Genomic DNA, 26,626 nt, shown 5'->3' with positions numbered 1-26,626 from the left:
CCCCCCACTCAGCTCGCATCCGGCTCCAGCCCCTCAGCTCAGCCCGCGGCTGGCTGTGGCGTGCTCGCTTGCCCCTCACCCGCCTGCAGCCCCCCCACATGGTCCCCACGTGTCTGCAGCCTCTCCGTGCACCCCATGCCCAGCTGCAGCTCCCTGCACGTCCCCCACCCAACTGCAGTAACCCCGTACAGTCTCTGCCCAGCTGCAGCCTCCTCACTCGCCCCCAGCCTGGCTCCAACCCACCAGCACCTTACCAGTCACAGCAGCCATGCTCTTGGCCTTGTGGCACAGCCCCCTGCACAGCGGGGGGCAGCGTGGCTGTGCCCCAGCCACCAAGTATCTGCCACAGTGCGCTGCAAACTCCATATTGAGAGACAGAGGTAACTCGTACAGTATGCTAAGTACAGACCAGTGCCATGTTTCATAAACTTTTGCTGGTTGCCCATGGATGTTCCTAGCTGTTGTGGGGAAGGTTTCCTATGTCAGAAGCACTGGACGTTTGGTCACAGCTAAGGCTGGGTAGTTATGATTGAGGTATGGTGTTCTTGCAGTGATGAAAAAGTGATGTGGGGTTCTTGCCAGAAGGGTATTGCTTTTGTCAAGGATCATACTGAGTATGTCTACACATGCATTTGATCCAGGACCAGTTTACTTGCAAGTAAACTACTCATGAGTAAATGGTCCCGGGCAGGTGTCTATACATGCAAGGACATGGGAGAAGATTTGCTGCTCCTAGCAGCAAACTAATCCTGCTTCCTGTGGCCCTGCAATGTGCTCCTGCTGCCACCAGGGTAGCTCAAGGTTCCAGCTGCACCAGCCAGCAGCCATCTTTAAAAGGCAGCTCTGCTCCCTGGCCAGTTGCTTTTCTCACTGGGAGCAGCATGCAGAGACTGGGCCTGCATGTGGTGGCTCTCTTGCTGCAGCTTCTGCCTCTCCATGCCATGGCTGTTCCAGCCCCTGTCCCCGGCAGTAATGCCCAGTGCCCTAGGCCCCTGCTAGCCCCAGCAAGCCCCCATCACTGAGGCCCTGGCAAGTTACACGCATCAGAGGCCAGAGCACTGGGCGTGAGACATGTTGGCCAACCACTTCCTCCTGCACTCCCCATTGTAGCCCACCTGGACAGCTGCACACAGACCCCACTGCCCCCTACCAGCACCACACTTGCTGTGGTCAGTTTTCAGAAAAACACTTTATTGTCCTCACAACAAACAGAGCCCCTCCACCACTCACCCCATCCACCACCAAACAACACCCCCTTCTCTATGCAAACTATTTACAAGTGAAGTACTGTGGTTGTGTGTGTGTCCTTCCAGGGCAGGCTGCCATAGTGTGGGGGTGCCTAGGAGGTGGAGTCTGTGGACAGGCGGCCAGCACCCCAGCCTCTGGCTGTTCTCCCACAGGTGCACACACCGTGGTGAGCCTGGTGGGCAAGGGGCTTGCCCAAGGGCGACAGCAGCCACTCATCCCCTGGCACAGGTGGCTCCCCCTCTGGTAGGCAGTGTCCAGAGCCAACAGAGATGGCGAGCAGTCTTGGCCCCACTATAGGCAACTTTGACTCTGCACCTGTGTGGAGCCAGCTGGTGGCAGGCTGGGCCCAGCCAGGAGGGTTGTGTGGCGTGGGACCCATGGCAGGGGCCAGGAGAGGGCTCACGGGCATCCCTGTTGCTAAGTGGTGGCCAGCTGCCAGGGTGCAGGTGGTACTATGGTCAGAGGCAGGGCAGCAGGTGGCACGAAGGTGACCGCCAGGGCCAGGATAGTGTCCAGCACCAAGCAGTCCTCCTTTGTGGCCTCCTGCCCTGCCCACAAGTACCCCTTGCTCCTGCAGATCCTCCACACAGTCCCACTCCTGGACCAGGATCTGTGCCCTGAATTCCCAGTCTGCCTGATCCCACACATTCTCTAGGGCAATGTCTTCCACCCGCCACCTGTCCAGGTGGGCAGTGTCCTCCTCCTGCCATGTTCATGCATTTCCAAGTCAGTCCTCCATGGCCATCACCAGCCAGTCCAGGAGGAGGGTTTGGTTCTGGGTCCTCTTCCTGTGGAACTGCCACATCTGCAGGGCCCTGGTCATGGAGGCAGTGACCCTAAGGCCACATCCTGGCTGCCAACTTTGGCCTTTCCCATGCATTCAGCTGCAGGGCCTTTAGAACCATGAGAGAAGCTGTTTGTGAGACTTTGCAACATTTCTGAGATGATGTGCTGTACCCCAGAGGCCCGTGCGCTGCCTGGCCTCAGATCAGTGGTCGTGTGTGTACGGGTGCCCAGGGACCATGGTAAATTGGCTGGGTGGGCCTGGACTCAGGCAGCCACCAACCAAGCCCCCCATTCCTGCTTGCTCCCCAGGGGCCAGTTGGGCCACTGGGTGCTAGCTGCAGGTAGCCTGCCTCCCTTACCCCATTCCCAGGTTGGACCAGGCCAGGGTCCTGGCAGCACCTGCTGCCATAGCTCCAGGCCATGCTCCCCAAGTTCTCCTGCAGGCCAGCTGCTCTCCTGTGCTGCTGCCAAGCTCACAGAACCCAGGCTTGTGGGGCATGGGCCTCCCAGATGGAGGGGATGCAGAGCTGTCCATGCCCCTGCCCCTTCCCCTTCCCCTGCCCTCCCTGCTTGGGGCCTTTCTGGGGAGGTGCTCCAGGGCCAGTTCCCCCCACCCCACCCCTCAGCCGCTCTGCACTCTGAGCATGCCTCTGCTCGTGTGTCCCAGGTGCTGCATGAGTTGCTATTTGCACAGACCAAGGGGTGCTCAAGCCACTACACCCTGTGGCTGCTGATGGCCATGGTGCCCTGGGTGCATCTGTATACCCGGCACAGGACCCTGAGCTTCCACGATGTGGAGGTCAAGCCTGCACTGCCCCACATCCTCCACCACCACTTGGAGGGCTACGTGTGTCTGTGCTACATTTCCCTGGCCCCCACAGCTGAGGAGGACATCACCGCTGCCATCAATGCATTCCTCAGTGTGTGAGGCCCATGCCCACCTAGCTGCAGGGGCAAAGGCTGCTCAGTAAAGTTTTGCACTGTGCCCTGCCTTTGTGCATGCTGTGTGGGGGGAACCCAGAGGCTAGGGAAGTGTGGCCAGGGAGGGTGGGGTAGGGAGGGCCCTCCCCTTACCACATAGGCAGGGCTGAAGTGCCTGGTGACTCTGGTTGGTCCCAGCTGGCAGAGATGGCGTGTAGCTCTTGGCAGACTTGGGTGGTGGGGTGCGGTGTGCAGGTGCCCAAGCAGGGGACCCCCTTGGTGAGGAGCTGGCACTGCTTGTGGCTAGCAGTGACATAGCTGTGCCTTGTGGCTGGGGCTGAAGTTGCACAGCTGTTGGAGCAGGTGTTGGCCCAGCCTCCCCTAGCTGCTGGTGGAGGCTGGGCAGCTCAGTGGGATGGGCTGCTGGCAGCCCAAGGAGCCCTCCTCCAGTGACACATCACCACGGGTGCCAGGCTGGAGTGGGGGCTCGGGCAGGCCACCCATGCTGTAGTACACAGCATGGCTGTGGCCTGGGTCCCAGGACATAAGGATATCAGTAAGCTACTGCATAAAGGGCATGGATTTGCGGGCACTCCCTGACTGATGGTTGTGGTTGGTGATCACTGTGGCGGGCCAATAGGGGGGGCTCCGGCATTGAGCCTCCCACCTCACCATGCCCGTCCACCTTCCGGACTCCACATGTCTCTCCAGGGGCGCCTAAGCCCTGGCAGACCCCCTTTCGAGCCCCACCACAGAGTCCGGGGCTAACATAAACTGCCACCAACCCTCTTAAGCTCTGTGTCCTCGGGGAAACGCAGGCCTAATAGTCCAATGGGTACTCAACCCAGTACAAGCACTTGGGGCACTTCCCCAAGTCAGGGCCAAAAAGGAAAGTCTCCCTTAGTCTGCAGACCTAAGGGGCCTCTTAGGCATAATTTAGACCCACCCCTCAATAAGTCTCCTACACCAGTCACAAAGGAGAACTTTATTGATTACAGGGGTAGGGTGAAAATAGGGTACAAGATAGAGCAATATCATAGGAATCCCATAGAGCAAAACATTCTGGCTGAGGTAGCCTTTTGATTATGCATCTGAGTTACTGCCAGCTATATATCTAACCAGATCTCGAGTAGCTTTCTCACAAGCATCATCCAGAGGCTGTTGGAGATTCCCTCTGGAGGCAGGCCGTTCCTAGCTCATGAGTTATGGGGGAGAGAGCCAGTTTCAGATGGTAAAGCTCCTTTCTATGTCTGAGTCCCCTGCATGGCTGCTGCCCCCACGTCCTGGGCAGTCTTAACTTATAAATCCCCTGTGACCTCGTTCACCTGGTCCTATGGAGGCCAGCACCTGTTGGCTGTTGGCCAACCAATTTGAAATATACCTCACTAGTTGCCGGTAGACTCTTGCCCACCAGGTAGAAGCCCCTCACTGAGGTAGATGATACCAGTCATGTAGGCAGAGGGAGCAGGTTTCCCCCCTCCCTCAGGAATGTATCCATCTCAGGTTACCTAAAGAGATAGGGTAAAGGTGTGTCTCCTCTGCTGGGCCCATACTAATCAAATTGTCACAGAGAAGAGATTTTGGGGAGAAACAAAAGTGGCTTCCTGCCACAATCATAACCCACTGTGGCCACAAGGCCTTGATGTTTATGAGGCACTACCATGCTGATCAGACATGCCCATGCCCCTACGTCTGACCTGACAGCCCCTTGTAGACATGCATATTGGAGCACTCGCCCCATCCAAACTGCTGCTGCACCTCTGCCTCACCTCTTAGCACCATGAGGTTGCCAGTTTCCTCCAGGAATCAGTTGATATTCTGAGTGGTGGTGTGTGATGTGGGTGATGACGCGATCGGGCCTCCCACACTGGCTCTCCTGGCCTTCACATGGCTGTCCCTGTGCTGCCAGGCTTGGGCAGCTGCCTGCAGCACCCAGCACAGGGGCACAGTGCAGGACTGGGAGCTGCATAGCAAGGTGATGCCCCACAGCACCTGCAGGTTCTGGGTAGGCTGCTGGGGGTTGGCTGTGGGCAGCTGGAGCTGGCTTCAATGGCCAGGAGCTGCCTGCAGCTGGGCCCAAGTGCTGGTACCTTTGTTGAGAATCACTTTCTTAGGCCTTGTACAGCCAGCAACAATATACATTGCTTAAATAAGAACAGTGGAATAACTGAATAAATTTCTTGCTTGGCTGTGTGTTTCCTTTTGCTGCATGCTGTCCATTTCTGTGGGGAATTACTGAGCAAGGTGGCTTAACTTCTTGCTCAAAGTGATTGCTATCAGAGATGTGGGTTGTGTTTCAAAGGCACACACACAGAAGTAACAGTTCCAAGGTGGCTTAATTTGTCAGTAGTTTTATTTCATGGGAGAAAAACTTTCTGCACTGGTCTGCCCACTGGCCTTCCTCTTCAAACCTGCTGTGTTTAAGTACTTAGAATGGGAGGCCAAGACCATCAAATCAGGACCTGAAAGATTCTGGATTTTGTACCTGTCACTAACCTGACATTGCAAAAGTCATGTCTCTTCTTTGTGCCTTATCACCTCTTTCTTTTGCCTGTTTACACTGTGAGCTGTCCGGACCTGGGACTGTCACCTGGAGTGGCTGGATTTTAGGTCTTTCTAGGTACTAGTGGAATGCAAATAATAAATAACAGTCTATCTTGCTGAGGTGATCTGTCCAGCCAGGCTCCCTTCCATGCTAGCATGGGGGATTGGCCCAGAGACAAGGATTCTTGTCACTTTTCATGCTCTGCTGGCTCTGAAGAACAGAGCAGAAGGATGGATGAACATGTGCATGCATGTCTGAAACCACATCAAATTTAGCACCCTGAGGGCTTGCTTTTATTGCAAAGCCAGTATTACTGATGCACAGAATTCCTCTGCCATCTAGAGTGTGGCTGTGGCTGCCAACAGCTCTCTCCAAGTAACAACAAAGAGTTTCAGATTTCTGAGTAATAACCTGCATTATTATCACTGTGATGTCCTGAGCCCTGGTAAGCAGGTACAACACTCAGTTTAGCGGGATCTGTTCTTCACTTATATCAGGCCCAAACTGAGACCACCAGGTTTTGGGTAATAATGTGTGATAAATGAGAGATCCTGTGCAGGTGCTAACCCCCTCCCCTTCCCCCGCAACAAGAATGTTGTCTTCAGCTCTGGTCTGTCTGTGCCTGAAAGCTATGGGCAAAATAGCAGAAACTCAGCAAAGACCTCAACATCTTTCATTTCAATCCAGTCCCCTTTTTTCTGCTGCCAGCAGCAAGGAGCAGGGATTTTGTATGGGCACCTACCTCCCCTCTATTGCTTCTTATATTATGGCATTACAGGATGTTTTGTGTCTGTGATATGTGGCAAGGGGAAGAATGGATGTTTTTTGGGGATCCCTTTGGACAAATGTCTATTACCTGTTTGTTGGTTGTTAAAGAGGATTCTGCTTGATGACACAGGTGGTCCTTCCCCATGTTATGTGTCTATGTACATGTATCTGGCTATAAATCCAGCAGGAAGAGGGACTGTTTTAAGGTGGCCTTAAAAGGGGGTATAACTGGGAACAATGAATAGGAGGAAATGAAGCAAAGGAAACTTAAGGCTGACTATCAGAAAGATACTGCTGGTGCTGAGATAATCTATGCGGTAGAATAAGTTCTCAGTGGAATTTTTAGGGACATTTAAAACTAGGCTTAATGAAGCATGAGGAAATTCAGAACAGACCCTATATTCATTGGTGTCACAAGCAGATTTGCAATTTACTTTACTGCAGTAAGTTTGGAAAGGAGATAGATGATCTGTTGTAACAGTCCATAATTCTATACATGGCATCTTTGTCATAGATGACCAATCAGCATTAGAAATATTTATTATGTGGGAAGGCCTATAGACCTACTGCTAAACTACTGGCCATATAGGCACTGTTCCTCATTGATTGATTTGGGGTTCTCAGGGCTCTGCCTATGCTGTGAGCCAGACACATTCCAGGACAGGTTCTATGCTGCTTCTCCTGAGAGGTGCTGTCTAAATGGACAGGAAACAAGAACAGCTTTATAGAGCTGCCCATAGAGGCGAGGGCAGGGTGTAGAATGGTCCCTTTGTTCTCTTCCTGCTACTGTAAATTGGCTGTGCGGGACACTTTGGCTAAATACAGACAGTCAAAGAGCCTGAGGCTGAATCGATGAAATCTTCTCAGATTAGTCAAAACTGCATAGACTGAACTGATAAGCATCCACATACCTGTAGTAACCTAGGTCAGAAACTAGGGGTGCTAGAGCATGGCTCCCTGCCCAGCTGGAGCAGACAGCTACCATACCTGTCAACTGCAGGAGATACTGTCTTCTGTAGTCATTAGAGGAGCCTGAAAGTGAAGGATCCCAGCCATTCTCCTCTTATCTCATGAACAGCAGTGAAATCCCTAAGGATGAGCTATACCTAATTCTGACAACTCTCTGGGCGCGTCTACAGTTGCACATTTACTGCACAGTAACTGTGGCAACTTTATGCTGACTTGGGCATAAATCTGATACCTACATCATGCAAGTATCAAATTTACCCTCAATTAGTTACTGCGCAGTAATGCATGTGTAGATGCCTTACTGTGCAGAAACACTGTGTGTGTGGACAGACTAACTTTAGTCCCAAGTCAGTGCACACACAGTGTTACTGCACTTTAATACCTGCATATGTAGATGCTGGCCTAAACCTGCTTACTATGTAGTAAGTTACTGTGCAGTAAATTTAATGCACCGTAAATGTACATGTAGATGCACCATCTTACTAGCTTTTACACCTTCATTAAAGTCCACTGCCTTAAAAAAGAGCTACTCTTGATTTACAAGCCAAGATCAAAATCATGATTTCCCTTTCACTTTGAGTGTTTGTTCAACTATGCTGGTCCCAGCAGCCTTACCTGGAGTCCTGGGGGACTTGGGGTGCTGCAGTCATGGCACTCTTGCAGCTAGGAGCCTGGCCCGCAGCTGGAGTGTGGCTCTGGTTTTGAGTGGCACACGCTGCCACCATGTGTGCTGCCCCACTTTTTTAAGGTGGTGGGTTGTTTTGACCCTGGGATCTCCTGGGGTCAAAACCCCTCCGTGCTGCAAAGTAGCAGGGCAGGGATCACCTGCACGTGTGATGTGTGGCACCGCAAATGGGACTGCGGCACCACATGCCACACATCCGTGCTTGTCTGGATACGCCTGTGAGTCTGGCTGTGGCCTGTGTGTCTCAGCCATTACATAACTTCTTGAAACCAAATCTCATTTTCCTGAGACTGCAGAAGGTCCATGAACTGTAAGCTATACATATGATGCATCTTTGGAGATCCCAGGCTGATGAACTCAATACCTCACTGTGAACAACAGTAAATATCAGCTGTGGGTCTCCCCAGCTTATTGTGGTCTGTGTGGGGTGCAAGAAGTAGGCCCAAGGCACTGCTGATGTGAATACTGCCATTTTGGCTGGCTCTTGGGATTGAACCTGGAAACTTGGAGCTAAAAGCATCAGACTGTATGGCTTGAACAGAAGTGTGAAGCTGCATAGGTGGGGTTGTGACATAATTGTCCTCAGTAGAGCAAACACAGAAAGCACTTCACAACACAGTGACCAGTGCAATATAGGTACAGGATGGGGATTCACTAATTCATACCCCCATGTTAGGCAGTAGCAAGGTTTCATGACTGAGTCTCTTCATGGCTTCCCTCAGACCGTTTGAGGCAAAAGACTGCATTTCTCAGACATCTTATTTTTTCTGCACAGAGTCAGTCCTTTCAGCATGTGTTTTCCCCATTCCCAGCATTCAGGAATGTGACCCTGTGTTTTGGCTCTTTCTCTGAGGTCTTGGAAAAATGTATCATTTTCACTGGCTGATCTGACATCTGAGTAGACTAAGGAATGAACCTGCTTTTGAGGTTATCACACTATGGACATAAAAAGCCATAGTCCAGCTTTGTCAGTTGCAGCTATTCGCTGCTTACTTGCTTTTATTATTTAAGAGGTTCTGCTACTACTCTGAGTAATTTTAAGTTCTAAAGAGACAAACAAATGTAACAATTCCGGTAAAAGCCCTGTTGTGTAAGCCTGCATCAGTGCCAGCCGTAGTTAATGGTAGGAAGCATTACTGAAAGATCTGTCATCTTTTCTAGGCACAGACATTATGGGTTGGTGTGACAGGGTGCCGTCTTTGGCTGCATTCTTGTTTTTTTTTTTTAATAGGCCGGTGGGTGTGCCCCAATCAAGTCTTGCTGAATTTTCCTTCTCTGGGGATCAGCTCCCCCCTCCCCCCTCCTTTACTCTCCTGCCACAACTTGATGTAACTTGGCTCTAAAAAAAAGAGAGAGGCTGACCCACAGGTTCTCTGACAGGCTCCAGGCTCACCACCTGTAGGATAATGAGCTGTTACCTTAAGGGCAAAATGCATGTTCCTACCTCCCCTTGACGTGCCCCATGCCTTGCAGATGTTTTATAGATTTCACTTTATACTGGGGTCTCAGCCACTGTGGGCTTGCCCCTTCTCTCTCTAGCTGGGCCTGTCAGTCAAAACCCACTAAACAGGGCTTGACTCTGTGGCTCTAGCTCTCTAACTCACTCAGGCTCAAGGCCCTCCGTTCCATACACTCCAAGACACCAGGCCTACTGGCCCTTCTACACTGTTCCTCTGTGGCACCAGGCTGTTGGGGGCCTCAGGCCTCTCCAGCTTTGTCCCTCTTTCTGTAGTTACGGCCTTTCACTTAAGTCCACCCACTAGGACATGGCTTCAAGGCTGCTATCTTCCCTTCAAGCAACTTTGGGCTTGTGGCCCTAGTGCTGCACCCCTAGTGCAAGAGGACTTCTTGAGCCCTCTATCATGGTGCCCTTCGGCGCTAATGAGGCCTCCTCCTCCCCTACAGCCTCAGCCACAAACCACCAGCTTTTTAACATTAAACATAAACCATAGGCCCCTATGGCCATATAATAAAAATTAAAAAAAATAAGAGAGGCAAAGTGCCATTTACATGTGACTGTGCTTCTGTCTTTCAGTGTGGCATATTCTTCCCAAGGAGGCTGCCACAGCTGCTCCATAGTCATTGAGAGTCTCCCTTTCTGCTGCCTCCCTGGCCTTCTCCTCTTGAGGTTTATATGGTTCTGGCCTTCCCCTTCCTGTCACCTGACCTAATGGCAGGGCTTGATCCTTGACCCCTGCTCCACTGGACGGCTGTGCCCAGAAGGTTCTGAATTTAAAGGGGCCGCACTGTTGCTTGATAACAGGGCTAAGCTTCCCTGTTACAAGGCTGCTCTGCTTCCTGGTAACAGGGCTAGGATTCCCTGTTACAGATGGGTTAATCAGCCCTAGATAGATATTGCAGTTATGACTTGCCTTGCAGTTGTTTAGATACCAGCAGAAACGTCACTGTGATGCTGCAAATATTAGCAAATAGATTACTATTAGGTAATAGATTACTTTTGTAAATTTTGATCCTTCTCTGATTAACACCACTATTGGCAACAGTGCAGGATCAGGTTCTCAACATAACAAATGAGGAGATATATATATTTTTTAAAGTATATATGAAATAACCAACAAAAAGGTACTATAGTAAAAAAAACAGTCAGGACCTATCACCTTACTCTCCCAGGTCAACTCTCTTCTCCAGCTAGTTTCATTGTGAACATGACATCACCAGCATACTTAGGCATCATGGCAAGTCCGGGCTTTGAAGGGTGTGGTGGAGTAAGTTGGATTTTGTTTGTTAATTAAGTGCTGAACATTCCCCTAGTCCTTTTCATTTGGGTTTTCTTATCATTTTTTACAGTTAGCTTTGGCACTTTCAGGTTGTAAAAATGGAATACGTGATGTGTGGCATGCACAATGTCCCTCAGTAGCAGATCACACTTTCATTTTGAATTAGCTGAATGGTGTCAGGATACAGGATTCTGGAACCAAACCCCTTTAAGACCATGGCAGATTCCCCATGAATGTCATACATAAGGACTTCAGTCCACCGCAGCTCTCACTTGCTTTTCAGGGATAAATATGGATGGATCTGATCAAAGCCATTTCTTATCAGTTGCATTTGTAGGCATATGCCCCCACATGCACAAACCTCTAGTTGGCTTCAGTTGACATTCCATGTAGCCTGGGTCCCTTGTTGTAGGGAAAGTACAGAACAATGTCTAACCCTTATTGCTTAGGCATTTACATTCTAAAAGATTTTTTTTAGGACTCAAGAGTTTTAACTTTTCCCCTTCCAGGTTGTTATTTTGGAAGTCAGTTCTTTGCTTGAGGATGAATTTTTATAGAGGTAATAAATGAAAAAAGAAAGACATTTTATTGCAGATGTTCTCCTTGAATTGCTCTCTAGTAGTGTGGGGCAGCATTTTGGACAGTTGGCCCTTGCTCAGATATCTTCCTGCAGATACTGTCTTTGCTGTTTGTTCATGCATCCTGCTTCTTATCTCTGCTTGCCATTTAGTGCTTGCCATTTAGGAGTAGGCTGACAAAAGACAGAAAATGACTACCAATAATTATTTCATACTCCAAGTATCCTAAATACTGCGTCTGAGGGAAAGCTCTTAATGTTTTCATATATATTTTAAAGCCATTACAGAGGTCTGAAAATGTATATTGCTAAAGCATAGGTGCTGAGTACTCTTTTCACCCAGAATCACATGGTGACAGTTACATGTTAGTGGGCACGTCTACACATGCCCATTTATTGCGGCAAAACCCAAGATTTCTGTGCAATATGGGCATGCATCTACATGTTCATGCTTGTACTGTACAGTAAATATGGTGACTTATGCTGACTTGAGCGTAAATTTGTTACCTGCCTCATGCAGGTATCAAACTCGCACCCAATTAGTACTGCACAGTAGCGCACGTGTAGACACCTTACTGCGTAGTAACACTGTGTGGATTGAGTTGAGACTAACTTTAGTCCCAAGTCAGTCCACACACAACGTTAATTTACTTTAATGCCTGCATATGTAGATACCAACCTATTCCCACTTATTGCACAGTAACTTACTGCACGGTACATTTAAACTGGCATAAATGCACATGTATACACGCCAACTGCCCAGTAAGTAAGTACTCAAGATCAGGGCCACCATGTGTTAGGTAGGTGCTGCGCACATGCATAATAAGACAGTCTTGGCACCAGAGAGCTTATAGTTTCAATGAACAAAACAGAGAAAGGTGTGAAAAAGAAAAATGCTGTTATCCCCGTTTTGCATATGGGGAGCTACACAAGGAGACATTTGAGAGACCTGCCCCAGGTCACATATAGAGTCAGTTGCAGAGCCAGGATTTCATCTCCCGAATTCCACTTCAGGACTTGAGCTGCAGTATTATGCTGCCTCTATATGATTTCCAAATTCTGCTCTCCCAAATAATCCATAGAAATTTTCTTGTATGTGCTGGGAAAACAAAAACTTCACAGCTGAAGTCCACCTGTACAGCTTTGAGAGCGGAATTGTGTCATATGAAAGCAAGTTATTCATTGTATGAATAAAAACAATTAAACTGAAAAAAGTATCTGAATTTTTGATGGTATAAAAGGAGTAAAAATCAACCCACAGAATATTTTCTTCATGTGGTTTAAATTAGGCACATTAAAACATTTGGTATGTAGTTCTATCTCTACTTATATCAAGAGGGGTTTTGCCATTGATTATAGTGGGAATATCCCATCCCATCAATTCAATGCAGTCAGTTTTACCATAATGGGGGGATAACCTAATTGATTATAATTTGTGTTTAGGTCTGGAAGTGTCAGGAACCATTGGACAGAGATTTACTCTTTTGTTGCAAGCCTGGCGGAGAAATTTATAAGGTAAAGATTTTACAAGATGATACTTGGTGTCATACAGTTCATTTTTCATTTATTACTTTCTTAAAACCTGTAAAATATATTAAGATGATCTTGTGTGTGACACAGATTTGGCCTATCTCTGTTTCAGTCCAATGTTGCGAATGTCTTTCATTGTCTTTTCCTCGCGAGGCACTACAATCATGAAGTTAACAGAAAACAGGCAAGTAATTTACAACTTTCAGTCAAATATAACTGCAAGCTCTGTGATTGCTGTAAGGCTGGAGTCCAAGCATCCATGTCAATCTTAGCATTGAGCCACTCCCGCATCTACAGAAATAATTTCCACTGGTTTTGACAGGAGCAGGTTTGTGGCTCATAATAATACAGCTCTTTTGATCTTTCATTACTGTTCAATTCAGCACTGAGACAAGAGGGCAGCTGAAGGCACTGCTGTTCTCTCAAGCTGCCTTTCAAGGGGAAACAGCACTTGCCAAATGCTAGCTTTGGGCTCATTAGCAGTGCCCCAGTGATTTCAAAGGGGTGGCTCTGATGTAAGAGAACACAAACCCTGCCTCCAAGTGCTGAAGACACTGCATAATAAAGCACTGCAGCACTCTCCAGGAATGGTCCAGACCTCTGCAGCTCACACTGCTGATCAATTCGGCATGGTCTTGAACCATTGCTAAAGATTGCTAGAATATCACAAAGGGAGCTTCTCGCACCATCTGCTTCAAATATCTTCAGTTGCAATGCAAGTCCAACACGAATTCCATCCTGTGCTCCAGTGAGATAAAGGAGAGAATGTGAGACTGGAGCAAAACTTTTGCTCCTCACTTCCCTGGCAACCATATTCACTCTTTTATAATATACCAGGGATTGCATTTTGCCCCAGGGAGAACCAACGCCTTTCTCTTCACTGCTGTCACCTCCATATTTTTCTCTCATTTCAGCCATTCTCCCATAGAGCCTTCGCTTTTGAACTTTTTCCCTGTGGGTATCAGGGTGGTTGTAGTGTTCTGTGTGTGTAAGTCACTCTGACACACCTTAAAAAGAGTTCAGAATGGTCTTATGAGAGAGGACTCTATTTCCCTCTCCTGTGTTTCAAGCGAAAACCAGTGGAAGCACGTCTGTTGATTCCACTGGGCTTCAGACCAGGCCTCTTGTCTGCATCTGGGAGCTGGAGCTAGAACTTTTTTTCCTTGCTCAGGTAGATTTGCCCTTTGCAGATAAAAAGTAGCTGCTAACCCTGTGGTAATGTATGAAACTGGTATTAAAATGTTTTCTGACCCAATTCCCCACCTCCACCAAAAATGGCATATCACCTCCTCCTACACTTTGAAAGAGCAAAAGACCCTCCTGCCCCCAGGATCATCATTCTTCCCAACTCCAGTTTTCATCTCTATCCCACAAAACCTCACACTTTCTCATGATTGTGCCACCCAAAAAGTTGGGTTACACAAGAGGGGTCAGAAACCATCACTGATGTTGAAGAAATGATTCCCTGAAGCATTTGTGGCTGACGTCTGAGTTTCCTGGGCCCTTCCTTCTGAGTCTGTTCTCACTGATGTTGCTTTTCTTATTTGTATTACGGTAGCACCCAGAGATAGGAGATAAAGGTTGGGTCCCACTGCACTGGGTGTGTAAGTCTGAGATTCTGATGCTCTTAACAGACCTTCTGTGAGTGATCCCACTGACTCTAGAATCACTGTGGAATAAGGAGCTCTTCAACAGGAGTGACAGTATTTGAAGCTGTCACTTCGCAAGGAACAATTTGTGCCCAAGGAACTTGTAAGAAAAAGAAAAAGGTCCACTTTTCATTGGTTTAAATTAGGAAGCCGGCCCTCAATATTCAGATCTTATTTTAATTCACTCTGGACTCCGGCCTTGTAAGGGGACACATGTGACCCTGACAACTATTCAAAGTGGGGGGTTTGGTTTTTTTCACATGAATAATAAGGGCCATTGGATTTAAGATTTCTACCCTGTTCCACATTTGCAGAAGTTTATATCTGATATTTACTTTAATTTGGTCCTATCCCTAATCACAAATCCCTAGCGTTTGGGAGCAAGACCAGAAGAAGCATGCATTTACTGTGACCTTATATCTTGTATTCATTTCTGTGCAACACTGGATGCATGGCAGCTTTCAAAATGTTGCAGTTGTATTTCTAATTATACTGTTTTTCTTGATCCCTTGTCTTGTGTTTATGCATTTGGTGCAATATGCTTTTCTGATTAAGTGCTTTTGGGGCTGCATAACTTGCTGTGTTTCAGAATCACTAACGGCAGAAAGATTATAACTTTTTAAAAAGGAAAACAAAATAAAAGAATGTTTTTTTTCTTATTTCAAGGGAAGCCATCAGACAAGGGCTTGATATTCTTCAGTATGAAGTGCCTGGAGGAGATACATTCATGCATGAAGGATTTAAAAGGGTACACATTGTAGTATCTTCTTGTTTTGATTAATGTTTAATTTTGTTTTTATTGCTACTGTTGAACTTAAAAGAGTTAACATTTTACACTTTTTTGCAGGCAAATGAACAGATTTACCATGAAAATGATGGAGGTAGGGTTACATGTGTCACTGATGGCTATTTATTTTCATTGTTGGGGGTGAACTTATATGACCTGTATTTAACTCATGTGCAAAAGAAGGAATGCACTGCCCAAAGAGATTATTGCACAATATCTTAACATTCCAATTTGATTTAAATTTTGCTATTATATGCATGAGTTCATAATTTAAATAGCAGATGAGATCACTATGATCACCTAATCTGACCTCCTGCATAACACAAACCATAGCATTGCATCCAGTAGTTCCTGCAATAAGTCCACTAATTATTCAGATCATCTGAAATATTAGGCTTTTCACATACTGTTTTACAGTAGCATAACTGATGGGGGGACAACAAGGAGGGCACAAAAATAGCTGCCTCTGCAACTGGTGCTGCCTTGGGCACAGAGCTGTCCTGTTACATTTCTGATATTTCATTTTGAAATTTTACTTCAGGTGTGTCTCTTTCACCCAAAACTCTCATTGCTATAGCTGTAGACACAATGTAACACTCATTGTCAGTGAGAGGCCTTTCATTGCATTCAGCAGACTTTGAATTAGGTTCTCAGTCGTTCTGAGCTTAAAAGTAGCATGAAGTCCTTTCTTTTTCCTCTTTTTCTTCCTCAACGTTTCCTTGGAAAACTCAGAAATGTGAGTTTAAAGCCTTCTTAGCTCTGAATCATAGGGTAGCAGGCACTGAATATTTGACAAAAAAACCTCTCTTCTCCCAGCTCTTTCCCAGATCTTTAAGTTAAAGAGGTGTTTAGGCAATAACATCTCAAGATTGTGAGTGACAGTTACTTCCTCTCATTCAAGTTATTCATGGTTGTATTTGTTCTTCAGCTTCACAGTGAAAACACAGAGTAGGTAAGGACTTCTAGAGTAAAACATGGACAAAATATTTAAAGCTGACAAACATAAATAGCAAAAACCTTCTAGCCTTTTTCAAACTTCAGACAGAAGCAGAACAAACCCAAAGGACATGAGGATCAAGTCCAGTTTTTCCCATTTGTAGGCCTCCTCTTTAAGAGTTCTTGTCTGTTCATGACATGACATGGAAAGGACTGCATGGCATAAGAAAGCTGTCAAAACACATCAATCTTTAATTTCTGGCAATACTGTGAAAGGCATTTAGAACTGTAAAAAAAAAAAAAAACATTTAAAAATCAAAACCTCCCTTTTTCGCCCTGACAATGAAATTCTGCTGTGTTAACTACTGTATTTATGATTTTTTGTCGCGTGGCTATAATTGATTGATTAAAACACAATTTGCATGCATGGTGGGAGCAAGAATGCTAGAGCTCTCTTGTATAATAAGATGTTAGACAATGTATTGCTCCACTGTGGCTGCTCATTTTACAATGTTCATACAACATGTAAATTCCTTTTAAGCCCTATTTTGAAGATTTATATGTATGCGAGTGTATATCTACCTTGTGCTGAACTTGTCAGGTTTATAATATAGACCTGATCTTGTGTTCCTTGTGCACCCAGAATTCCTACTGATTTCAGTGAGGGCTCTTATTGTACAAGGACTGGCCTCTGGATGGAATCAAATCCTGCTCAGTTTCCCTATAGTGGTTCCCCTCAGAATCACCTTGTGAAAAGGGGGTTCCTCTTCCTTTCTCTGTTTTGCCTTATCTTATCCCATCATGATGCTTGCTGGTCCCATGGAGGGTTCCAGTGAGATCTAAAAGCTGGAGACCCTCTCACCTGCATGGAAATGGGAATTTCTGTCCATGGCCCCTGATGGAACAATATTCTGTCATTAACTAAAACTGACAGAACTCCAAGGAGATATTTGTCCACAAAATAGGGCTGTGCGAGGCTTCAGACCGTGCTTCAGATCCAGAGAGGCTTCGGATGCTTTGGCATCTGAAGCAGCACATCCGGGTCAAAGCGCTGGCTTCTTTAGGCTTTCTGAAGCAGTTCAGAGGAAAGCATGAAGCCTGCCAGGTTTCAGGAAGATTGGTGCACCCACCCACATTGCAAGTTTTGCCTGTTGGCAGCTGGAGGTGCAGGGCCTCAGAACCCCTGCATCGATCTACTCGACAGCTGGCAGGATGTGTGGCTGCAGCAGGGGCCACCATCCCTGCAGCTTTCACCCTGCTGCGCCTTAACACACAGTGTCACCCATGTCATGAGTTTTGCTTGTCTGCAGCTTGAGGTGCAGTTCCTCCCAAACCCCTGCACCTATCTCCTTGAAACTTGGCAGGCTTTGTGGCCTCACCAGGGGCCACCACCCCTGCAGTTTTGACCCCGCTGTGGTGTAACATACACATGACATGAGTTTTCCTTTCAAGAATTTGGGATGCAGTTCCCCCGAACCCCTGCATCAATATTCCAGAACCTTGGCAGGCTTCATGCTCTCTGCAGGCACTACCACCCTTGCAAGTTTCATCCAAATCAGACAAAAAACAGAGTTATAGATATTTGATTGATTCCCCATTATTCCCTGTGGCCAGATCTTCAAGGCGGCTCCAAATCTTTGGAGCCGCTTCGGCTAGGTCTAAGCGGGAACCCGGTCCAGAGCTCCAGATCAGATCCCTGGCATCCAAAGTGGCTGGATCCAAGGCTGGGTTGAATAGCTGCCTACCCGCACAGGCCTACCACAAAACCAAGTGTGTTACTTAGACTTATGTATCCAAACGTATGTATCCATCACCATCATCCATTTCCTATCTCACCTGTGCACAATCCCAACCATTTTAACTATTGTCAATGCAGGACTCCGGACTGCTAGTGTGATTATTGCTCTGACAGATGGCGAGTTGCAAGATGTTCAATTTTATTACGCAGAAAAAGAAGTAAGTAGTCATTGAGTTTGCCCAAAGTACCTAAATAGTTCTTGCAGAACTTGAAAGCATCCATGACTGGTTCCATACCTCACATGGCTTTGAATTTAATAGTGTTTTTTCATTTAGGCTGACAGAGCCAGAAGTCTTGGTGCTATTGTGTATTGTGTTGGAGTGAAAGATTTTAACGAAACTCAGGTAATTCTGAGACTTGTTTTTATTATCATTCCTGCTTGTTAACAGAATTAGATGACTTTGTTTTTTTATTACCAGTGCACAAATCCTTCCATGTCAGTGGAAATACTTTTAGCAAATGCAGAAAAACTCAGTTGTATACACTGCACATTTATTTTTTCTGTGCATTTATGACTGTCTTTCTTTCAGCTGTCAACAATTGCTGACAGTATTGATCACGTTTTCCCAGTAACAGGAGGCTTTTATGCCCTCAGAGGCACTATTGATTCAGTAAGTAGGATAGTCTGAAAAGAACAAAAAAACCCCTCCTTTCCTTTATTAAGTAGGTGGTAAAACAAATCTGAGTACTGAAAACCCTGTTATTTTAATTATTTAGATTTTGAAGAAATCTTGCATTGAGATCCTGGCAGCTGAACCATCCAGTGTCTGTGCAGGAGGTAAGTTTATATTGAAATAAATATGACAGATGAGACTGGAATACAAAATGTCAGTAGGTACTTAATCTAGTGCTAGATCCAAGCCCACTGAAGTCAACTGGAAGGGAAGACCCGGTGAGCCCTTTGTGGAATCTGTGGGTTCCAAGAAAGAGTTTACAGGTGCACATATTGGTTTGCCTTTCCAAAGCCACTTAAGGGAATTAAAATAAATAGGAATTGGGAGAGCAGTTTTAAAAGTGCCTAAGTGATTTGAGAGTGTAAGTCAGGGGCAGGAAAAATACAGCCCATGGGCTGGATGCGGCCCATCAGGTCATTCTATCCAGCCAACAGGACCCCTAAAAAATGTAGTAAATTAATATTTATTCGCTCCTGGCAGCCTGTCAAAGCTGACAGGAGCCAGGGACAGTAGGACCCAGGGGGAGCCCTCAGCAGTCTTGAGCAGCCCAGTCCTGCTCCAACCCCAGCCAGTTCCCTGCTTTCCTGCCCCTGCCCTGCTCCAGCAACACCTGGTTCCCAGCTGAATCACCAGATCGCAGAGCACGGGACTGCGCTGGTGGTGGTGGGGGTGGTGGATTGTATGTATGCACACACAGGCACAGGTGCAGAGAGTGTGTGTGTGTGCACGCGCACGTGTGTGCAGGCATGGGGCAGTGTGTGTGTGTGTTTGTGTGGGCACAGGGCCAGAGAGCGTGTGTGTGTATGTGTGCGTGCAGGCTCAGAGGCAGTGTGTGTGTGTGTGCATGTGCATTCATAGGGTGAGTCCAACATGTACCCATACCCCCCTTGCACTGCCATACACAAACCCCAGCCACCTTCCCCCCACACACATCCCCCCACACCAGAGCATGTGTGTGTGCGTGTATGTGTAGGCTCAGAACCAGTGTACGTGCATATGCAGGCTCAGAGGCAGAGTGTGTGTGTGTGTGTGCAAGATCAGGGGCAGAGTCTGTGTATGCAGGCTCAGAGGCAGAGTGCATGTGCAGGCTCAGGGGCAGTGCGTTTGTATGTGCCGTCTCATGGGAAGAGTGTGTGTGTGTGTGTGCGCGCATGTGTTTGTAGGGTGAGTCCCACATGTACACCCCACCTCACACTGCCATACACAAACCCCAGCCACCCTCCCCCCACACAATCCCCCACAAACCCCATACCCACTCACACCCCACATATCCACACATACCCACATGCTTTCTCACCCCACATCCACACACCAACAGCCCCCCACAAACCTACACCCATCCCCCACAACATACAAGAGTAAGACTTCATTTTAAGCTATTGTGCAATCACCTCTATGCACAGTACACAAACACATGTAAACCAGGACAAAAATATTTTTGAAATCAAATTAACAAATGTTTTAGATGTTTGCTTTTTAGAATATAATTTGGTATTTTCCTGGTTCTGAGATGGTTAAACCTCTTGCTGAAAGTACTTCTAGGGGAGCTAGGGTAGGGACTTCTGGTGGCAAAGGTCAGAGGGTAGGGGGCAGGACTTCCAATCCCAAGATAGCAACCAGGGGGTGGGGCACCTGTCATAGGGTGGGACTACCCATGCAGCCCTCAACAGCTTGCCAAAACTTGGTAAGCAGCCCTCTGCCTGAAATAATTGCCCATCTCTGGTCTAAGTCTTACTTTCTAAAGTGACTTAAGACTAGATTTTCAGTGATATTTAGGTGCCCAGATAAGCACTTACTTGGATTTCCAAAGGTGCCTAAGCAGGTTAGGTAGCTAACTCCCAAAAATTATTGTTAGGGAGTTAGGTGCCTACCCTGCTTCAGTGCATCTGAAAATCTTATTAGGCACTTATCTGATCCTTAGGAATACTGAAAGTCAGTGGTACTGAGACTCTTGGGCACATAAGTCCTTCTTTGAAATGGGACATGTTTGCTTTTGAAATTTTTAAATCTGGGTGTATAAACCCTCTAGGCAACTTTGAAATTTTCAGAGCAACTTCCATTTCGTATTTCCATGTTGGTTGATATTTTCAGCCAACATGAAAATGTGACCTTCTTGCCCTCATACTTGTGAGCAATATTTACTCAGGTGAGTAATTCTGACAATTTAAATTTTACTCAGGTCAGGGATTAACTACTTCTGAAAAATATAGTAAAAGAATTGTTAGTATTTTTGGTGAATCTGAAAATTATCCATAGGAGCTGGTGATAGTTCCATGTCTTTCATGTTAAACATGCACTCACTTGGGTTTCAGCAAGTGAGTTGTTATTTTTTTAATTGATATAGAATCTTGTTTTAGCAGAGTAATAGTAAAATAATAAATTTGCTTTAGAGGGTAAATTACACCCTGGTTATTTAGAGCTTAAGTTACTGTCTTGTATTCCTTTGCTTATACATTTTTAAATAAGCACATATAAAACAAGAATAATCCATGAAAGCTGTCTAGGTAAATATAATGGAAAAGAGAATTAATGTGCTGTTAAAATGTTATCTACTTCTTCTAATGCTTTTTTAAATATTCCTGGAAGATGTGGAGAATATTTGGCACAGCACTTTATCCATGAATTATTTAAAATGAAATATTTCTACTTAAAAATATTCTTAGTAAATTATCAAAAAAAGAGAATCAAGTCTGTGAAAAAACTTCGATATTTCAAGGTTGGTTTAATTTGACAGGGCTCAAAATGGGAATGGACTTATTCATATTCAGTTATATTCAAAACATTTAAATAGAAATATTTATGGAAATTATTATGGAATTACTTATCAGTTTCCCCCAAACACTGTTTTTAGTAATTGACAGCTATTTCTATAGACATTTAAATACTTATTTGAATAATATATTAATGACATGCTGACGAATGAGAACTGCATGAAAAGTGTTTTTTTTTTTAAAGTAGGCCAAATTTCATATACATTTCTTTTTTGAAAAAAGGTCATCTTTCAACAACAATAAAAACTTTTAAATTAAAAATGGCTAGCTTTACTTTCTGGTTTATGAGTTCTAAGACTTTCTATGTTTTCCATTTTTTACATTTTAAATCTAGTAGATTTAAAAGATTAATTAAAATGTGAGTACATTTTGAAAACTAATTTATTCCCTATACCTCCTATACCTGATGTAAAGCTCATTGGCATCAGTAGGAATATTTTAATGTTTTCTCCCTGTGTTTTGTATTAGGGTATTAACCTCACAACCTGTCATTCCTGTTGCCAAACTCTGGGGTGCCTGGGTGCACCCAGAGATGCACCCTGGATTTGTGTAACCATGTTGGTTCCCCACTATGCTAAATAAATTTGCCCAGGTTATTAATTTGACCAGAAATCATAATTTACCACAGGTACTTCAGTAAAGTAACAGATAAACAAAAGGGGTTTTTTTTTACAAAGAAGTACAAATGGTATACAAAATAAAAAGTGATCAAATACTTTGACAGCAGAGTATGGTAAAACAAAACTACTGAAATCCTTATCCTGCATGCAGACTACCACCTAGCCCTCATAAAAATACCTGTGAAAATCTCCCAGGGTCAACCTCCCTGCAGTCACAGCTAGCTCCCTCCCCCCGGGACCTTCATCCCACCTCTCCCCACTGGGAGCCCCCTCTCTAGCCACCCCTTCTCTAACAGTCACCCCCTCCAGAACATTTCACATAGCCTTCCCCCACCTTACTTTCAGGGAGCCAGGGAATCCACTACAAGAATGGGCTGAAGGAGCCTTAATGAGCAAATCTGTGTGTCACCCTTTGTTGTTGTAGCTGTGGCAATCATGTAGGTCTACACATGATCGGTAGCTACATTGCCATAGTGGCTTGCTCCCCCATTTCAATGCACCGCAAGGCACAGTATGGGTGGTTACTGCGCCATGCTCCCAAAAGGAAGTACTAAAGCACGATGCTGTAGCAATGTCACTGTACGGAGACATGTATCAACCAAAATCAGGCCCTTAATAGTTTTTTTTCTGTGGCCATGTTCCTGTAAGTTGTCTGTATAGTAGACTCCTGTAGGAGGCTGTAAGATGCTCATCCTGTGAGTATTTATGGACATGCTTAGCTTTATTGCTATGAATGGTTCCATTCATTGCAAAAGAATCAGGTTTTCACCTTGATTCTTTATATACTGCTTACCCTCAAAGTAGGCTTCATGAAGCCAATGGCCCTCCTCGTGTCACAATAGCGAACACTCTGACCTTCAGCAGGAGTTGGTAGGGTCAGGCTTAGGGCCTAGTAAACGTTCAGAAAAAACCTTGATAAAAGAGCACTTTCCTACCTGAACCCAGGTCATTGAACTGGCCATCACAGTTGTTATTTTAACCACAGTGTAATTTTCATGTTTCATCAATTAAACAATGCAATTTCTGGTGTTAGACATTTAGTTTTAAAAAGCATATGACATTTCAAATAGATTTTAAATATAAGTAATGATTAAGTATAATTTATTCATACTACATAAATAAGGGGGCTGGGCATATGGTAAGGCACACCATATCCATAGATACATTGCACATTTTATCAAGCCAGTTGGGAAAAAAAACCCATGTTTTTCATGAACATTTAATTGACACTTCATCCTTTTTGTCACTTACATTAGAAATTTCTTTGACATGACTGTGGAGCATCTGTGTGGTTGTTATAGAAATATGCCTTTCAAAATATTGATAGATAATATGAAAATTTCAAAATATAATAATGTTCAGACCACCTCTACTTTCTATATAGAGATATAGTATCAATTCATTATACACTACAGTAATACCTTGGTTAACGAAGTATATGGGTTCCATGATGTCACTTTGTTATTATCAGAAATTTCGTTACCAGAGGTAGAAATAACATATGAGGCATAGGGATGCATTTCAGGACTTCGGAGAAGGGGTGTACAGGAGGAAAGTATTAACTACTCACAAAGATAAGTGATAAATACCCACAAAGATACCCAGCTGCCAGGCCTACAGAGCTGGGTCTGTAGTCCCCTACCCCCATTCCCCCCTGTTGCGGGTTTGGGCAGGGCAGCTCCCTGCCACCCCCAGGGGACCAAGGGAACTCGTGCCCCACAGCAGGCTCCTGCCCTGTTTCCCACCCCCAGGGCCTCCACCGCCCTGCAGGCATGACCCGGGACGGCAGGGAGCAGCAGGGCCGTGCGGGGATCTCCTCGCTGCTCCGCTCTGCCCTGGTGACCCTCCCCCTGCATGTGTCACTGCTTTGAGGGGTGCAACCCTGTGCTTCTGCTCTCACTGCAGCCCCACGCACAGGAGACGCATCGCCAGAGCAGTGCAGAGCTCACAGTGCTGAGCAGCTTCTCTGCATGGCTCAGCTGCTCCCTGCCACTGGGCTGCGGAGGTCCTGGGGCAGGGAAGTAGAGCAGCAGGGAACAGTGGGTCTGCATGGAGGAGCTCTTGCCACTCTGAGCTCCATGCTGCCCTGGCAATGTGCCTCCTGCATGCAGGGCTGCAGTGAGAGCAGCAGTGTGGGGTGCACCCCTCAAAGCAGTGTCGCCAGGGCAGCACGGAGCTCGCGCAGCAAGGAGACACCCGCAAGGCCCTGCTGCTCCCTGCTAAGCCAGGCTATGTCAGGGGTGTGGAGGCTCCGGGAAGGGAAGCAGGGCAGGGGCCCGGGCCCACAGCCTGCCCCGTGTACAGATCTGGGGGGGGGGAGCGCGGGTCCCCCCTGCCCCCTGGGAATGCATGCGGCAGTAGGGAGCCAGCTCTCCCCCTTCCCTGTACAAGCCACTCGCAGCCCTGGCCTGCTTCTATGCTGGGGCCCTGCAGCTGCTCATTGCAGCTCCAGGGCCCAAGCACCGCTGGCTGGGCAGCGGCCCCAGCTCTGCCCAGCTCCCTCCCTACAGGGCCCTCAATCCCCCCCCACCCCCCATATACCTGCTGGAGCTGCTCTGCAGGCTGCCTGAGATCACATGCATGTACATGCACGTGGCACCACCTTCCTCCCTCTCTCCCCTAGCTCCCTGCAGGCTGGAACTCTGCAGGGAGCTAATTGCAAAATCCCCCGGTTTCTTTGGTAAAACGAGAAATCCTCATTTGCCTCAAAAATGTTTTTGACTTTTTTTTTTTTTTTGCAAAAAAAGGCTAGCTTCATTATAAAGGAGCTTCATTCCCAGAGGATTCGTTAACTGAGGTATTACTGTATTTACGTGTGTATATGTATGATACACCCTCATTATAATGAAGCTCAATGCGACCAAGGGATTGCAGCATCATACTAATGAAAAATATTGGTTCCTACTGTTGGGATTGTGAAATGGGGAGGGGTTCTTGTAAACAGGGCTTAGTATAATGAGGTTGTACATATCTACATACATGTCTGTGTATATCCATGCATCTACATCTCCCTAAGTATACAGATGTATTTGTAAGGGTCAGAGGGGCAGGGGCTGTGTGGCAAGTGTGCCTACGTATGCCTAAATCACAACATACATAAGCAATGAGCCTTGTTTGCTTTTACATATTTTTTCAATATCTAAAGTAGGTACACCCTGCATTTTGCATGAAATGCAGCAAGGTGTGGTTGTAATGGTTGATTTGGTTGATATTAATTGTTACTCATCATTTTAATCTGTATTCTGTTATACCCAGCTCTGCTACTCTATCAGAACTTTTGCTTGATTAGGGTCTGCAGCAGGCTTTGGCCTATACATTACAATTATTGTTGCTAATACTTAAGTTATACATCTTATTTCCAATCTTGGCTTCACTTTTGATTTGTCAATGGTTTAATAAATTGCTGACAAAGCTGTTTCCATGTGGCTCTAGCTGAATTATGACAATTCCAGTTTGGGGTTTGGATGTCTGAGATGAAGCTAGCTGGTGAATCCATTTTTAAATTGATCTAGTCAGGTTATGACAGCTATCTGATGCTTAATGCTTTTTGACCCTACAAATGTGTAGTATACTGATGTGGGGGAATGGACTTGGGTCTTTTTGTTCCCTCTGATTTAAAATGACCAAGACGTGCAGCCTGTAAACAGGCTATCAGTGTGGGAAGGGAGGTGCCTAAGATACTGTTTGACAGCATCATTGCTTTGATTACACTCATGGGACACAGATGTGATTGAAAGGTTTTGCTGGATGTGGCATCCTACTGGCCACGTCAACTACCAGGTGTGGATGCAAGCAGTCAGCTTCTCATCAGAGTCACAGAAGCGAAGCCGACAGCACAGCCAGTGCGCACCAGCTTCAACCTACCATCTCGCTGCCAGCGCTGCCCAGTTATTTCAGTGCTGACCTTTTTCCCTTCGCTGTCTTGTCAAAATCTGCAATCTATAATCTGACAGTAACTAGGAAAGAAAAGGACGCAGCCTGAGCCAGGGCCCAAAATTAAACAGAATTAGCCATTTCAGCAGGCCATCATCCAGAATATATTAATGCTACATAGCATCTGAAAGGGTGGTTGTTCAATAGCAACAACAAAAGCTGGCCCTAACTGTTTATGTTTTTGTGCAAGCCTGTAACCAAAACGATGTTATCACCTTGTGCTCATAGACAGGTTATTATAGAGAATCTAGGCTGCTTTCACAACTGACTGTGGAAAGTTGCAGTGACAGTGACAAGAAGGGCAGGAGAAATGAACAGTCTTGACAAGTTCATCAGGGGAGGGCAGCAGGGAATGGGAGATGCTCTATTTAGTAGGGCACCCCCTGGAGTAACTAGGAACAATGGCCACAAGTTGACTGAAACCAGATTTAGGTTGGACATCAGAAAGAACTTCTTCACAGTAAAGGTGGCCAGAATCTGGAATGGGCTTCCAAGGGAGGTGGTGCTCTCCCCTACCTTGGGGGGTCTTCAAGAGGAGACTGAACAAGCACCTGGCTGGGGTCGTCTGACCCCAGCGCTCTTTCCTGCGCAGGGCAGGGGATCAGACTCGATGACCTACTGAGGTCCCTTCCGACCCTAATGTCTATGAATCTATGATAGAACCATTACCATTAACCATTTGCATTTAAAC

The 26,626-nt window shown here is 46.2% G+C and overlaps 1 protein-coding gene across 2 annotated transcripts in view; it reads left to right on the top strand.

Moving 5' to 3' along the window:
- Positions 1-26,626, top strand: part of ANTXRL (ANTXR like) — a 94,419-nt gene that overhangs the window by 10,504 nt on the left and 57,289 nt on the right. For both annotated transcript variants that reach the window (XM_090057286.1, XM_090057285.1), the window contains exons 3-10: positions 12,681-12,752; positions 12,880-12,951; positions 15,083-15,164; positions 15,264-15,297; positions 18,016-18,095; positions 18,213-18,281; positions 18,468-18,548; positions 18,655-18,715. In XM_090057286.1, the coding sequence (XP_089913412.1) occupies positions 12,681-12,752; positions 12,880-12,951; positions 15,083-15,164; positions 15,264-15,297; positions 18,016-18,095; positions 18,213-18,281; positions 18,468-18,548; positions 18,655-18,715 (551 nt within the window). The remainder of the gene's footprint in view (positions 1-12,680; positions 12,753-12,879; positions 12,952-15,082; positions 15,165-15,263; positions 15,298-18,015; positions 18,096-18,212; positions 18,282-18,467; positions 18,549-18,654; positions 18,716-26,626) is intronic.

Source organism: Crocodylus siamensis, chromosome 7, assembly GCF_052110815.1.
Source record: "Crocodylus siamensis isolate JL-2025a chromosome 7, ASM5211081v1, whole genome shotgun sequence".
In the NCBI taxonomy this organism is placed as follows: domain Eukaryota; kingdom Metazoa; phylum Chordata; order Crocodylia; family Crocodylidae; genus Crocodylus; species Crocodylus siamensis.
The sequence above is the reverse complement of the archived record's forward strand: the minus strand, read 5'-3'. Positions and strand labels throughout refer to the sequence as shown.